The sequence below is a fragment of the Oncorhynchus tshawytscha genome, linkage group LG18 (assembly GCF_018296145.1).
Source record: "Oncorhynchus tshawytscha isolate Ot180627B linkage group LG18, Otsh_v2.0, whole genome shotgun sequence".
In the NCBI taxonomy this organism is placed as follows: domain Eukaryota; kingdom Metazoa; phylum Chordata; class Actinopteri; order Salmoniformes; family Salmonidae; genus Oncorhynchus; species Oncorhynchus tshawytscha.
The window spans coordinates 37,412,520-37,426,773 of NC_056446.1; the positions used below are offsets into that span (position 1 = coordinate 37,412,520).

The following is a 14,254-nucleotide window of genomic DNA, read 5'->3' on the forward strand; positions in this document are numbered from 1 at the left end:
TTTATGGCTCTAATATGATAGTGGTAGTGAGGTGGTAAATGTCTAGTCTCCTTTATGGCTCTAATCTGATAGTGGTAGTGAAGTGGTAGATGTCTAGTCTCCTTTATGGCTCTAATTCAATAGTGGTAGTGATATGGTAGATGACAAGTCTCCCTTATGGCTCTAATCTGATCGTGAGGCGGTAAATGTCTAGTCTACTTTATGGCTCTAATCTGATCGTGGTCGTGAGGTGGTAAATGTCTAGTCTACTTTATGGCTCTAATCTGACAGTGGTCGTGAGGTGGTAAATGTCTCGTCTTTCTTATGGGAAAATTGGAAAACTCTAAACAAACAACAAATACAAATAGTTATCTTTGCAAAACGGAGATGTATGGATTAACCACTTCTCCAATCTTTTTGGCTTTATCACAAATTACAAACAGCAAAAACATGATCAAATGCAGATTTTAGAATCAACTATTAAAGACTACCAGAACCCACTGGATTCTCCAATTACATTAAATTAACTACAGGACAAAATACAAACCCTACAACCCAAAAAGGCCTGTGGAGTTGATGGTATCCTAAATTAAATGAGTAAATGTACAGAACACAAATTCCAATTCGCTACAATAAAACGTTTACGTCATCCTCAGCTCTGGCATTCCCCAATATTTGGAACCAAGAACTGATCACCCCAATCCACAAAAGTGGAGACAAATTTGACCCAAATAACTACTGTGGGATATGCATCAACAGCAACCTTGGGAAAATCCTCTGCATTATCATTAACAACAGACTTGTACATTTCCTCAGTTAAAACAATGGCTTTTTACCAAATTACCGTATGACAGACCACGTATTCACCCTGCACACCCTAATTGACAAACCAAAAACAAACCAAAACAAAGGCAAAGTCTTCTCATGCTTTGTTGATTTCAAAAAAGCTTTTGACTCAATTTGGCACGAGGGCCTTCTATACAAATTCATGGAAAGTGGTGTTGGGGGAAAAACGTACACCATTATAAAATCCATGTACACAAACAACAAGAGTGGGGTTAAAATGAGCAAAAAACACACATTTCTTCCCACAGGGCCGTGGGGTGAGACAGGGATGCAGCTTAAGCCCCACCCCCTCAACATGTATATCAACGAATTGGCGCAGGCACTAGAAAAGTCTGCAGCACACGGCCTCACCCTACTAGAATCTGAAGTCAAATGTCTACTGTTTGGTGATGATCTGGTGCTTCTGTCCCCAACCAAGAAGGGCCTACATCAGCACCTAGATCTTCTGCACAGATTCTGCCAGACCTGAGTCCTGACAGTAAATCTCAGTAAGACCAAAATAATGGTGTTCCAAAAAAGGTCCAGTTCCCAGGACCACGAATACAAATTCCATCCAGTCACTGTTGCACTAGAGCACACTAAAAACTATACATACCTTGACCTAAACATCAGCACCACAGGTAACTTCCACAAAGCTGTAAACAATCTGAGAGACAAGACAAGACAAGAAGGGCCTTCTATGCCATTAAAAGGAACATAGATTTTGACATACCAGTTAGGATCTGGCAAAAAAAAACTTGAATCAGTCATAGAACCCATTGCTCTTTATGGTTGTGAGGTCTGGGGTAAGCTCACCAACCAAGAATTCACAAAATGGAACAAACACCAAATTGAGACTCTGCATGCAGAATTCTGCTAAAATATCCTGAGTGTACAACATATAACACCAAATAATGCATGCAGAGCAGAATTAGGTCGATACCCGCTAACTATCAAAATTTAGCAAAGAGACATTAAATTCTGCAACCACCTAAAAGGAAGTGATTCCCAAACCTTCCAGAACAAAGCCATCAACTATAGAGAGATGAACCTGGAGAAGAGTCCCCTAAGCAAGCTGGTCCTGGGGCTCTGTTCACAAACACAAACAGGCCCCACAGAGCCCCAGGACAGTAACACAATGAGACCAAATCATGAGAAAACAAAAAGATCATTACTTGACACATTGGAAAGACTTTACAAAAAAACAAGTAAACTAGAATGTTATTTGGCCCTAAACAGAGAGTACACAGGGGCAGAATACCTGTCCACTGGGACTGACCCTAAACAGAGAGAACACAGTGGCAGAATACCTGACCACTGGGACTGACCCTAAACAGAGAGTACACAGTGGCAGAATACCTGACCACTGGGACTGACCCTAAACAGAGAGTACACAGTGGCAGAATACCTGACCACTGGGACTGACCCTAAACAGAGAGTACACGGGGGCAGAATACCTGACCACTGTGACTGACCCTAAACAGAGAGTACACAGTGGCAGAATACCTGACCACTGGGACTGACCCTAAACAGAGAGTACACAGTGGCAGAATACCTGACCACTGGGACTGACCCCACTAAACAGAGAGTACACAGGGGCAGAATACCTGACCACTGTGACTGACCCTAAACAGAGAGTACACAGGGGCAGAATACCTGACCACTGGGACTGACCCTAAACAGAGAGTACACAGGGCAGAATACCTGACCACTGGGACTGACCCTAAACAGAGAGTACACAGGGGCAGAATACCTGACCACTGGGACTGACCCTAAGCAGAGAGTACACAGGGGCAGAATACCTGAACAGAGAGTACACAGTGGCAGAATACCTGACCACTGGGACTGACCCTAAACAGAGAGTACACAGTGGCAGAATACCTGACCACTGGGACTGACCCTAAACAGAGAGTACACGGGGGCAGAATACCTGACCACTGTGACTGACCCTAAGCAGAGAGTACACAGGGGCAGAATACCTGACCACTGGGACTGACCCTAAACAGAGAGTACACAGTGGCAGAATACCTGACCACTGGGACTGACCCTAAACAGAGAGTACACAGTGGCAGAATACCTGACCACTGGGACTGACCCTAAACAGAGAGTACACAGTGGCAGAATACCTGACCACTGGGACTGACCCTAAACAGAGAGTACACAGTGGCAGAATACCTGACCACTGGGACCACTGACCCTAAACAGAGAGTACACAGGGGCAGAATACCTGACCACTGTGACTGACCCTAAACAGAGAGTACACAGTGGCAGAATACCTGACCACTGGGACTGACCCTAAACAGAGAGTACACAGGGGCACACAGGGTACACAGTGGCAGAATACCTGACCACTGGGACTGACCCTAAACAGAGAGTACACAGTGGCAGAATACCTGACCACTGGGACTGACCCTAAACAGAGAGTACACAGGGGCAGAATACCTGACCACTGGGACTGACCCTAAACAGAGAGAACACAGTGGCAGAATGACCACTGACTGACCCTAAACAGAGAGTACACAGGGGCAGAATACCTGACCACTGACCCCTAAACAGAGAGTACACAGGGCAGAATACCTGACCACTGGGACTGACCCTAAACAGAGAGTACACAGTGGCAGAATACCTGACCACTGGGACTGACCCTAAACAGAGAGTACACAGGGGCAGAATACCTGACCACTGGGACTGACCCTAAACAGAGAGTACACAGGGGCAGAATACCTGACCACTGGGACTGACCCTAAACAGAGAGTACACAGGGGCAGAATACCTGACCACTGGGACTGACCCTAAACAGAGAGTACACAGGGGCAGAATACCTGACCACTGTGACTGACCCTAAACAGAGAGAACACAGTGGCAGAATACCTGACCACTGGGACTGACCCTAAACAGAGAGTACACAGGGGCAGAATACCTGACCACTGTGACTGACCCTAAACAGAGAGTACACAGTGGCAGAATACCTGACCACTGTGACTGACCCCACTAAACAGAGAGTACACAGGGGCAGAATACCACTGACCACTGGGACTGACCCTAAACAGAGAGTACACAGTGGCAGAATACCTGACCACTGGGACTGACCCTAAACAGAGAGTACACAGGGGCAGAATACCTGACCACTGGGACTGACCCTAAACAGAGAGTACACAGTGGCAGAATACCTGACCACTGTGACTGACCCTAAACAGAGAGAACACAGTGGCAGAATACCTGACCACTGGGACTGACCCTAAACAGAGAGTACACAGGGGCAGAATACCTGACCACTGGGACTGACCCTAAACAGAGAGTACACAGGGGCAGAATACCTGACCACTGGGACTGACCCTAAACAGAGAGTACACAGTGGCAGAATACCTGACCACTGGGACTGACCCTAAACAGAGAGTACACAGGGGCAGAATACCTGACCACTGGGACTGACCCTAAACAGAGAGTACACAGTGGCAGAATACCTGACCACTGGGACTGACCCTAAACAGAGAGTACACAGTGGCAGAATACCTGACCACTGGGACTGACCCTAAACAGAGAGTACACAGGGGCAGAATACCTGTCCACTGTGACTGACCCTAAACAGAGAGTACACAGGGGCAGAATACCTGACCACTGGGACTGACCCTAAACAGAGAGTACACAGGGACAGAATACCTGACCACTGGGACTGACCCTAAACAGAGAGTACACAGGGGCAGAATACCTGACCACTGGGACTGACCCTAAACAGAGAGTACACAGGGGCAGAATACCTGTCCACTGTGACTGACCCTAAACAGAGAGTACACAGGGGCAGAATACCTGACCACTGGGACTGACCCTAAACAGAGAGTACACAGGGACAGAATACCTGACCACTGGGACTGACCCTAAACAGAGAGTACACAGGGACAGAATACCTGACCACTGGGACTGACCCTAAACAGAGAGTACACAGGGGCAGAATACCTGACCACTGGGACTGACCCTAAACAGAGAGTACACAGGGGCAGAATACCTGACCACTGTGACTGACCCTAAACAGAGAGTACACAGGGGCAGAATACCTGACCACTGTGACTGACCCTAAACAGAGAGTACACAGGGGCAGAATACCTGACCACTGGGACTGACCCTAAACAGAGAGTACACAGGGGCAGAATACCTGTCCACTGTGACTGACCCTAAACAGAGAGTACACAGCAGCAGAATACCTGACCACTGTGACTGACCCTAAACAGAGAGTACACAGGGGCAGAATACCTGTCCACTGTGACTGACCCTAAACAGAGAGTACACAGTGGCAGAATACCTGACCACTGGGACTGACCCTAAGCAGAGAGTACACGGGGGCAGAATACCTGACCACTGGGACTGACCCTAAACAGGGGGGCAGAATACCTGACCACTGGGACTGACCCTAAACAGAGAGTACACAGGGGCAGAATACCTGACCACTGGGACTGACCCTAAACAGAGAGTAGTACACAGGGGCAGAATACCTGACCACTGGGACTGACCCTAAACAGAGAGTACACAGGGGCAGAATACCTGACCACTGGGACTGACCCTAAACAGAGAGTACACAGGGGCAGAATACCTGACCACTGGGACTGACCCTAAACAGACCAGGGGCAGAATACCTGACCACTGGGACTGACCCTAAACAGAGAGTACACAGGGGCAGAATACCTGACCACTGTGACTGACCCTAAACAGAGAGTACACAGTGGCAGAATACCTGACCACTGGACTGACCCTAAACAGAACACAGTGGCAGAATACCTGACCACTGTACAAACAGGGGCAGAATACCTGACCACTGGGACTGACCCTAAACAGAGAGTACACAGTGGCAGAATACCTGACCACTGGGACTGACCCTAAACAGAGAGTACACAGTGGCAGAATACCTGACCACTGGCAGACCTGACCCTAAAACAGAGAGTACACAGGGGCAGAATACCTGACCACTGTGACTGACCCTAAACAGAGAGTACACAGGGGCAGAATACCTGACCACTGTGACTGACCCTAAACAGAGAGTACACAGGGGCAGAATACCTGACCACTGTGACTGACCCAAACTTAAGGAAAGCTTTCACTATGTACAGACTCAGTGAGCATAGCCTTGCTACTGAGAAAGGCCGCCGTAGGCAGACATGGCTCTCAAGAGAAGACAGGCTATGTGCACACTGCCCACAAAATGAGTGGAAACTGAGCTGCACTTCCTAACCTCCTGCTAAATGTATGACCATAGAGACACATATTTCCCTCACATTACACAAATCCACAAAGAATTCGAAAACACACCCGATTTTTATATAAACTCCAAAATCTACTGGGTGAAATTCCACAGTGTGCCATCATAGCAGCAAGATGTGTGACCTGTTGCCATAGGAAAAGGCCAACCAGTGAAGAACAAACACCTTTGTAAATACAACCCATATCTATGCTTATTTATATTCCTTTTTCTACTTTACCTATTTGCACATCATTACAACACCGTATATAGATATAATATTACAACACTGTATATAGATATAATATTACAACACTGTACATAGAGATATTATGACATTTGAAATGTCGTTATTCTTTTGGAACTTTTGTGAGTGTAATGTTTACTGTAAACATTTTTTGTTGTTGTTTATTTCACTTTTGTTTATTATCGATTTCATATGTTTCCCCATGCCAATAAAGCCCTTAAATTGAAATTCATTGAATTGAATTCAATTGGATTGAAATTGAATTGAGAGAGAGAAATAGGTCTAGATGAGTTCCATACACAGTGGGGTTTGAGTGTAATGTTGTGCTATTTTCTCTCTTCCTTTCTCACCACCAGGATGAAACATCATCCAGAGAGGATGTTGGTGTTGAGCAACAGCAATTTAACAGAACACAGAACATCACAGGCTGTGGTGGACTATATTGGCTGGATGGAGAGCTGTGAGTGGGAACAAGTATGTTCACAAGGTATCAGTTTACAGTACAACAGTAGAGAGATGGACGCCACAAAAATCTATGCCTGATGTGTTACTGGCAACTGTCTCGCAGACCACACTAAATTGTCTAGTGTACAGCCACCCACGATGTTTATACCAGATACACATTTTTTAAATATGTTAGTTGTAACACCTACTTGTTGTCCTGTCTCTGTATCCTGGTCCAGTAGAGAGGTTTCATGGGGCAGGCTGGTTGCACAGCCGGCTTCCTGGGGGGGTTTTCTAACATGGTACTGAAGGTCAGACACCCTGGAGGGGGAGGTGGTGGGGGCCACAGCCTGGTGGAGGGGTGGAGGTGGAGGGGCGGACCCTGGTGGAGGGTGGAAGAGATGGAGAGGGCCCGTCGAGTCCCTGGGTCTGGGTTAGAGCAGGAAGGAAAGGAAGGAAGAGGAGGAGGAGGAGGAGGAGGAGGAGGAGAGGAGGGGGGGGGAGGTGGGGCTAGGTTGCCTGATAATAAGCCTTCATGAGGTGCAGGTGGTTCGGATAGTGGGAGTGGAGGAGCAGGGGGGTGGAGGGAGATGAACGGGGGAAGAAGAGGGAGAGGTAGCCTGTCCAGACAGATTTAGACTGATAGAAACCAGGTCCAGTCTCTTAGGCAAGTTGAGGGGGGGTTGGGGGAAGGTCATGGGGTCCGTCTGGACGCACACAGTGCGGAAGGCCCGGGATGAGAGGTCATCTCCCGTGGATACGGCCACGTCTCGGAGGTCTCCACGGCGGTGGTGGGCACCCAGGGCCAAGTCACTTTGTAGCCTGGCCAAGGTGACCTCCAGATGGGATACACACTCTTCGTTGTCCCCTCTCAGCTGGCACAGCTGCTTCCCATAGTCCTCCTGCATTCATATTTATAGGAGGTTAAGGTTAGGGTTGTTTTAGGGTTGTTTTAGGGTTGTTTTGGGGTTAGGGTTATGTTAGGGTTGTTTTGGGGTAAGGGTTGTTTTGGGATTAGGGTTGTGTTAGGGTTGGGTTAGGGTTGTTTTGGGGTTAGGGTTGTGTTAGGGTTGTTTTGGGGCTAGGGTTGTTTTGGGGTTAGGGTTGTGTTAGGGTTGTTTTGGGGTTAGGGTTGTTTTGGGGCTAGGGTTGTGTTAGGTTTAGGGTTGTTTTAGGGTTGTTTTGGGGTTAGGGTTGTGTTAGGATTGTTTTGGGGTTAGGGTTGTTTTGGGGTTAGGGTTGTGTTAGGTTTAGGGTTGTTTTAGGGTTGTTTTGGGGTTAGGGTTGTGTTAGGATTGTTTTGGGGTTAGGGTTGTTTTGGGGTTAGGGTTGTGTTAGGTTTAGGGTTGTGTTAGGGTTGTTTTGGGGTTAAGGTTGTTTTGGAGTTAGGGTTGTTTTAGGGTTAGGGGTTGTATTAGGGTTGTTGTAGGGTTGTGTTGGGGTTGTGTTATGGTAAGGCTTGTGTTAAGGTTAGGTGCACCCATGACCAGCTCGGAAACCAGATTGCATAGCGGAGAAGGTGCGGTGAGATTCGAAATGGTCGGTGATCTGTTTGTTGACTTGGCTTTCGAAAACTTTAGGGTTGTGTTAGGGTTGTGTTTGGGTTAGGGTTGTGTTAGGGTTGTGTTAGGGTTAGGGTTGTGTTTGGGTTGTGTTAGGGTTGTGTTAGGGTTAGGGTTGTGTTAGGGTTGTGTTTGGGTTGTGTTGTGTTAGGGTTGTGTTTGGGTTAGGGTTTGTGTTAGGGTTGTGTTAGGGTTGTGTTTGGGTTAGTGTTGTGTTAGGGTTGTGTTAGGGTTGTGTTTGGGTTAGGGTTTTGTTAGGGTTGTGTTTGGGTTGTGTTAGGGTTAGGGTTGTGTTACGGTTGTGTTAGGGTTAGGGTTGTGTTACAACAAGAACAGTTAGGGTTGTGTTTGAGTTAGGGTTGTGTTAGGGTTGTGTTTGGGTTAGGGTTTTGTTAGGGTTGTGTTTGGGTTAGGGTTGTGTTAGGGTTGTGTTTGGGTTAGGGTTTTGTTAGGGTTGTGTTTGGGTTAGGGTTGTATTAGAGTTTTGTTAGGGTTAGGGTTGTGTTACAACAAGAACAGTTAGGGTTGTGTTAGGGTTGTGTTTGGGTTAGGGTTGTGTTAGGGTTGTATTAGGGTTTTGTTAGGGTTAGGGTTGTGTTACAACAAGAACAGTTAGGGTTGTGTTCGGGTTGTGTTTGGGTTAGGGATGTGTTAGGGTTGTGTTAGGGTTGTATTAGGGTTGTATTAGGGTTTTGTTAGGGTTAGGGTTGTGTTACAACAAGAACAGATAGGGTTGTGTTAGGGTTGTGTTAGGGTTGTATTAGGGTTTTGTTAGGGTTAGGGTTGTGTTACAACAAGAACAGTTAGGGTTGTGTTACAACAAGAACAGTCTAACCTACAGGTCTGTGGCTAAGTTGGTGTAGTACTGTGCTTTACTGACCTGTATCTTCTTCACCTCCTCGTTGCATTCTCTCTTCAGCTGCAGGAGGGCTGCCTGGTGTTCTGGAGGACAGAGAGAGTCCACTCATCAACATAAACAGGAACAAAATTATCACAACTGAACTGTGTTCTACTTCGCATATGGTTACCATTCCTCGTCATTTTGTCTTAATCACACTTAAGCCATTTATAGATGTATCCGTTTGTTGGATAGTCTTGGCATGGGTGTTTTCTTTGTAGGATAAACAGCTGGTGCTTAGGTGTGTTTTTAGGAGTGTGTGCACAAGGAAAGGCCCCTGACAAAACACACACACACATCCACACACACACATCTGATGTGTTTTCTGAGGGATTCGAATTGAAGAAATTAATGGAATAGCTTCTGTCACCACCGTACACACAGCCCTGTCCCAAAACACTGCCCATGTGACATTACTCATCTAGAGACCAGGAAGCAGCCTGATGCTGTGGACAGTCACAGGGACAGGGTGGAGTATTTACCTTACAATTAGACCATGGTTTTGTACATGTACCACAGAGATACCACAGAGCAAACATTGACTCTCTCTCTCTCTCTCTCTGTCTCTCTCTCTCCCCCTCCCCTCTCCCTCTCTCTCTCTCTCTCTGTCTCTCTCTCTCTCCCCCTCTCTCCCTCTCTCTGTCTCTCTCTCTCCCCCTCCCCTCTCTCTCTCTCTCTGTCTCTCTCTCTCCCCCTCCCCTCTCTCTCTCTCTCTCTCTCTCTGTCTCTCTCTCTCCCCCTCCCTCTCTCTCTCTCTCTCTCTCTCTCTCTCTCTTTGTCTCTCTTTGTCTCTCTTTGTCTCTCTATTTCTCTGTCTATCCACTGTTCTGTCTACTACATACTGTAACCCACAGTTAGTCACAGCAAGAAGCTGGCCCGGCTGGCTGCATGAGCCACATAGGTCAAGGCCACGGGCTGAATCCTAGTGATATTGAGATCTGTACATAGAACTAGAATCTCTCTTTGACATCATGATAATATAATAATATGTAATCAGAGGTATCTCACACACATATCCACATACCTCAAGCTAGTGTAGCGTTCCAGCCATAGTGAATACATGTTTTCTAGTAGATTACCTGCTTCTGTGTATTTCAGTCCAACCTTCTCCTCCTTAGTCGGGGGCCAGATGGCCTGCAGACGGCCTGGGGTGGACCGGTCCTCTCCATCACCTGAGATCGATGTCTCCAACTGGGGGGGGGATAACGGCAGCAGAACATATTACAAAGTACTGAAAAATATTACAAAGTAATGCTTTATCAGGCATAGAGCACTGCAGTCACTGAGTAATGAAATGACTGCATGGTATTCACTCATATAATCAGTATGTGTATGTATGCACTGTGCTGTAAGTCACTTTGGATACAAGTGAGACACAGCAAAGCATGATAGAGTGTAGACAAAGAGAGAGCTAGACAACAAAACACAGATGCATACTTTTGAGTCAGTGAGGTTTTTCTTTTCAGGAGTCTTGGAGGTTCTCTCAAAGATCCAGGCCTTCCTCTTTGCCTCCTGGTCCCCCCTGTCTCCCTCTCTCCTCAGGGGCCTGGGGATGAAGAAGGCCTTGAAGGCATCGAACGCCACCTCCGCACTGGTGGGAGGAGGCTTCTGAGGTTCTAAAGGTTCTGAGAGTTCGAGAGAATGTGAAGGTTCTGAAGATTCCGGAGGCTCTATCACAGACAGAACTTCAGTCTTCTCTTTCTCTGTGTCCTGGTCGGTCTTTTTCTCCTCTCCTGTTTTCTGCCGTTGTCCTCCCTCTTCCTGTTCTGTCTTCTCCTTCTCCTCCATCCCATCTTCAGGTTCAACTCTGACTCCTTTGGTCTCGTCTGAGGGCTCTGACTCCCTCCTGTCCTCTCCTGAAGACTCCCTCCTCTCCTCTTCTGTAGACTCCTTCCTCTCCTCTCCTATAGACTCCCTCCTCTCCTCTTCTGTAGACTCCTTCCTCTCCTTTCCTGTAATCTCCCTCCTGTCCTCTCCTGTAGACTCCTTCCTCTCCTTTCCTGTAATCTCCCTCCTGTCCTCTCCTGTAGACTCCTTCCTCTCCTTTCCTGTAATCTCCCTCCTGTCCTCTCCTGTAAACTCCTCTGTCTTACTATTGGCATCCTTCTCCAGGTTCAGGAACTGGGAGAGCTGGTCCAAGAAGCTCCCCTGCCTCCTGCGAACTGCCTTCAGCTTTCTCCTCACAAGCTTGTCCACACTCAGGCCTGCTGGGGCTGGTGTTTTGTTCTTACCCACTATGTCCTGATCCGGCCCTGTCGCCCCTTTCTTTGGGATCCTCAGACCACTGAACAAGGCAGGGAATTGGAGGGGCTTGTCCACTGGGGAACCGGGGGAGAAGGTGGTTCTGGTGGAGGTGGTGCCAGAGGGAGGGCCACTGGTTGGACGTGGGGTTAAGGCTAGGAGCCCATCTTGGGGAATGGCTGGTGCTGGGGTTGGGGCTCCATCCTGGGTACTGGCTGGTGCTGGGGTTGGGACTTCATCCTGGGGATTGGCTGGTGCTTGAGTTGGTGCTCCATCCTGGGTACTGGCTGGTGCTGGGGTTGGGGCTCCATCCTGGGTACTGGCTGGTGCCTGGGTTGGGGCTCCATCCTGGGGACTGGCTGGTGTTGGGACTCCATCCTGGGGACTGGCTGGTGCTGGGGTTGGGGCTCCATCCTGGGGACTGGCTGGTGTTGGGACTCCATCCTGGGGACTGGCTGGTGCTGGGGTTGGGGCTCCATCCTGGGGACTGGCTGGTGCTGGGGTTGGGGCTCCATCCTGGGTACTACAGGGCTGAGAGGACTGGGCTGTAGAATGGGCTGTGATCTCAGACACAGGAGCAGATGCGTGAGGAAGTTCCTCAACCAGTGGGTTATCAGTCTCCCCAGCCTTTAACAGCCTCTCAGTTTCAGCCTCTCCAGCCTTTAACAAGCTCTCAGTTTCAGCCTCTTCAGCCTTTAACAGGCTCTCAGTTTCAGCCTCTCCAGTCTCTAACAGACTCTCAGTTTCAGGATCTCCAGCTTCTAACAGTCTCTCAGTTTCAGCCTCTCCAGCCTCTAACAGGCTCTCAGTTTCAGAGGCTGTATGCTGCCGGTCATCAGATATAGGCTCAGTCCTGGTCATGGTTATCACCAGTTTTCTGGTGTTTGAAGGTAGTGGTGTACTAGTAGCAGGTTCCCCAGCCATTACTGCAGAGGAGTTAGCAAGGTCTCTGGCTACAACATCAGCAGCAGGTAAGTCTTTGCTGTCAGCAGGTGAGTCTTGGCTGTGGTTATCATATGTAAATATTTCCTGATAACTTCTGGCTCTTGGATTGGTTTCACTGTCTGTTAACCAGGCCAGCATGTTGTAGTTGTCTGTCGACACCTCTGTGTGCTTCATCTCCTTGACTTTGTCTTTATCATGATTGTTTGCGACCCTATCTTGATGACGGTTGTTTGTTGACACACACTGATTATACTGGTCTGTTGATTCCAACTTGTCTGTACTGGGACAGTCAGTTGTCATGTCCTGATTGGCTCTGTCTGTGGTATTCTGTGTGTCTATAGGCTCCTCCATACTGCAGTCCTCTGATGACAAACTGTTCCTATGTTTGTCTATCATCACTCTCTGTTCAACAGGGTCAGTTGACCCACTATATCCTTGTAAGTGGAACAGCCTTTCTGAAATGCAGTCATCTGATTGGTCTGTTGACTCACCATATATACCCAAATGAGACTCTGAAATGATGTCTTCTGGTTGGACAAGACAGTTGCTGTTTGCATTATCTTCCTTTTCTGAGTCCATGTTCCTCATGTACTTTTTCCTTCATGTACTTTAATTTGTCTCCAATCCAGGTAATGCTGTGTTAGTCCAACACAATATGGCCATTCAGTGTTGATGGGAAATAATACATCTACACACCTGAAGAAACACACCCTGCCTCTGCTCCAAAGGACAATAACTTGACAAATAAGAAAAGGGCATCTCAAATTAAAACCTCTTTTTGTAGCCGCTGTAACAGTTGATGGAAGTTTGAGTATTTATAATCTTTGATAGATCCTCCAAACGTTGAAGGGTTTTAATGGGGATACCACATGCCAGAGCTCTAAAATATTTTGTGGGGAAGAAACTTCTGCATGGAAAAAGTAACCAGAAAAAGCATTTCGTCATGCAGTGAGTCATGCAGTGAGTTTGTTACCAGTACTTTTTGCAACACATTCTAAAAGTACTGGAAAAAAAGGCAATGCTTCAAAAAGAGTTGAGCTCTATTATTCACCAGTCTTATATTCTACTTCTCTGTTCAGATCCCCCTGTCTTCTGTTCAGATCCCCCTGTCTTCTGTTCAGATCCCCCTGTCTTCTGTTCAGTTCCCCCTGTCTTCTGTTCAGATCCCCCTGTCTTCTGTTCAGATCCCCCTGTCTTCTGTTCAGATCCCCCTGTCTTCTGTCTTCTGTTCAGATCCCCCTGTCTTCTGTTCAGATCCCCATGTCTTTTGTTCAGATCCCCCTGTCTTCTGTTCAGATCCCTCTGTCTTCTGTTCAGATCCCTCTGTCTTCTGTTCAGATCCCCCTGTCTTCTGTTCAGATCCCCCTGTCTTCTGTTCAGATCCCTCTGTCTTCGGTTCAGATCCCTCTGTCTTCTGTTCAGATCCCTCTGTCTTCTGTTCAGATCCCCCTGTCTTCTGTTCAGGTATTCTGTTCAGATCTCCCTGTCTTCTGTTCAGGTCTTCTGCTCAGATCCCTCTGTCTTCTGTTCAGATCCCTCTGTCTTCTGTTCAGATCCCTCTGTCTTCTGTCGTTATCTTACATCCTCTAGAAACATAATAAGTAAAAGCAGGTAATCTTTTGGTCTGGTCCTCTTCTCCTCCAACTATCCAGCCTCTCCTTCCCTGTTCACCAAAGACAATCTGCTTCTGCCTTAGACTGCAGCAGACCTCTTCCCCCTCCAACTATCCAGCTTCTTCTTCTCTCCTTACTGAAGACACTCGGGCTCAGCAGTAGCACGACGGTATCAGACTGTGACTGACCACGCCCTGAAAGTTCCGTTTTGGAGTTATACTCTGGTATCCACCCAGACCACAGCACAGCACAGCACACCACACCCAGACTGAC

At 47.6% G+C, this 14,254-nt stretch overlaps 1 protein-coding gene across 1 annotated transcript in view; it reads right to left on the reverse strand.

The window, feature by feature from the left end:
- Nucleotides 1–11,140, reverse strand: part of LOC112217951 (formin) — a 117,584-nt gene extending 106,444 nt beyond the window's left edge. Inside the window, 5 exon segments of the mRNA XM_042301004.1 lie at nt 6,932–7,353; nt 7,355–7,624; nt 9,165–9,226; nt 10,262–10,373; nt 10,620–11,140. Of these exon segments, the coding sequence (XP_042156938.1) occupies nt 6,932–7,353; nt 7,355–7,624; nt 9,165–9,226; nt 10,262–10,373; nt 10,620–10,970 (1,217 nt within the window). The 5' untranslated portion in view covers nt 10,971–11,140.
- Between the last annotated feature and the right edge of the window lie 3,114 nt (nt 11,141–14,254).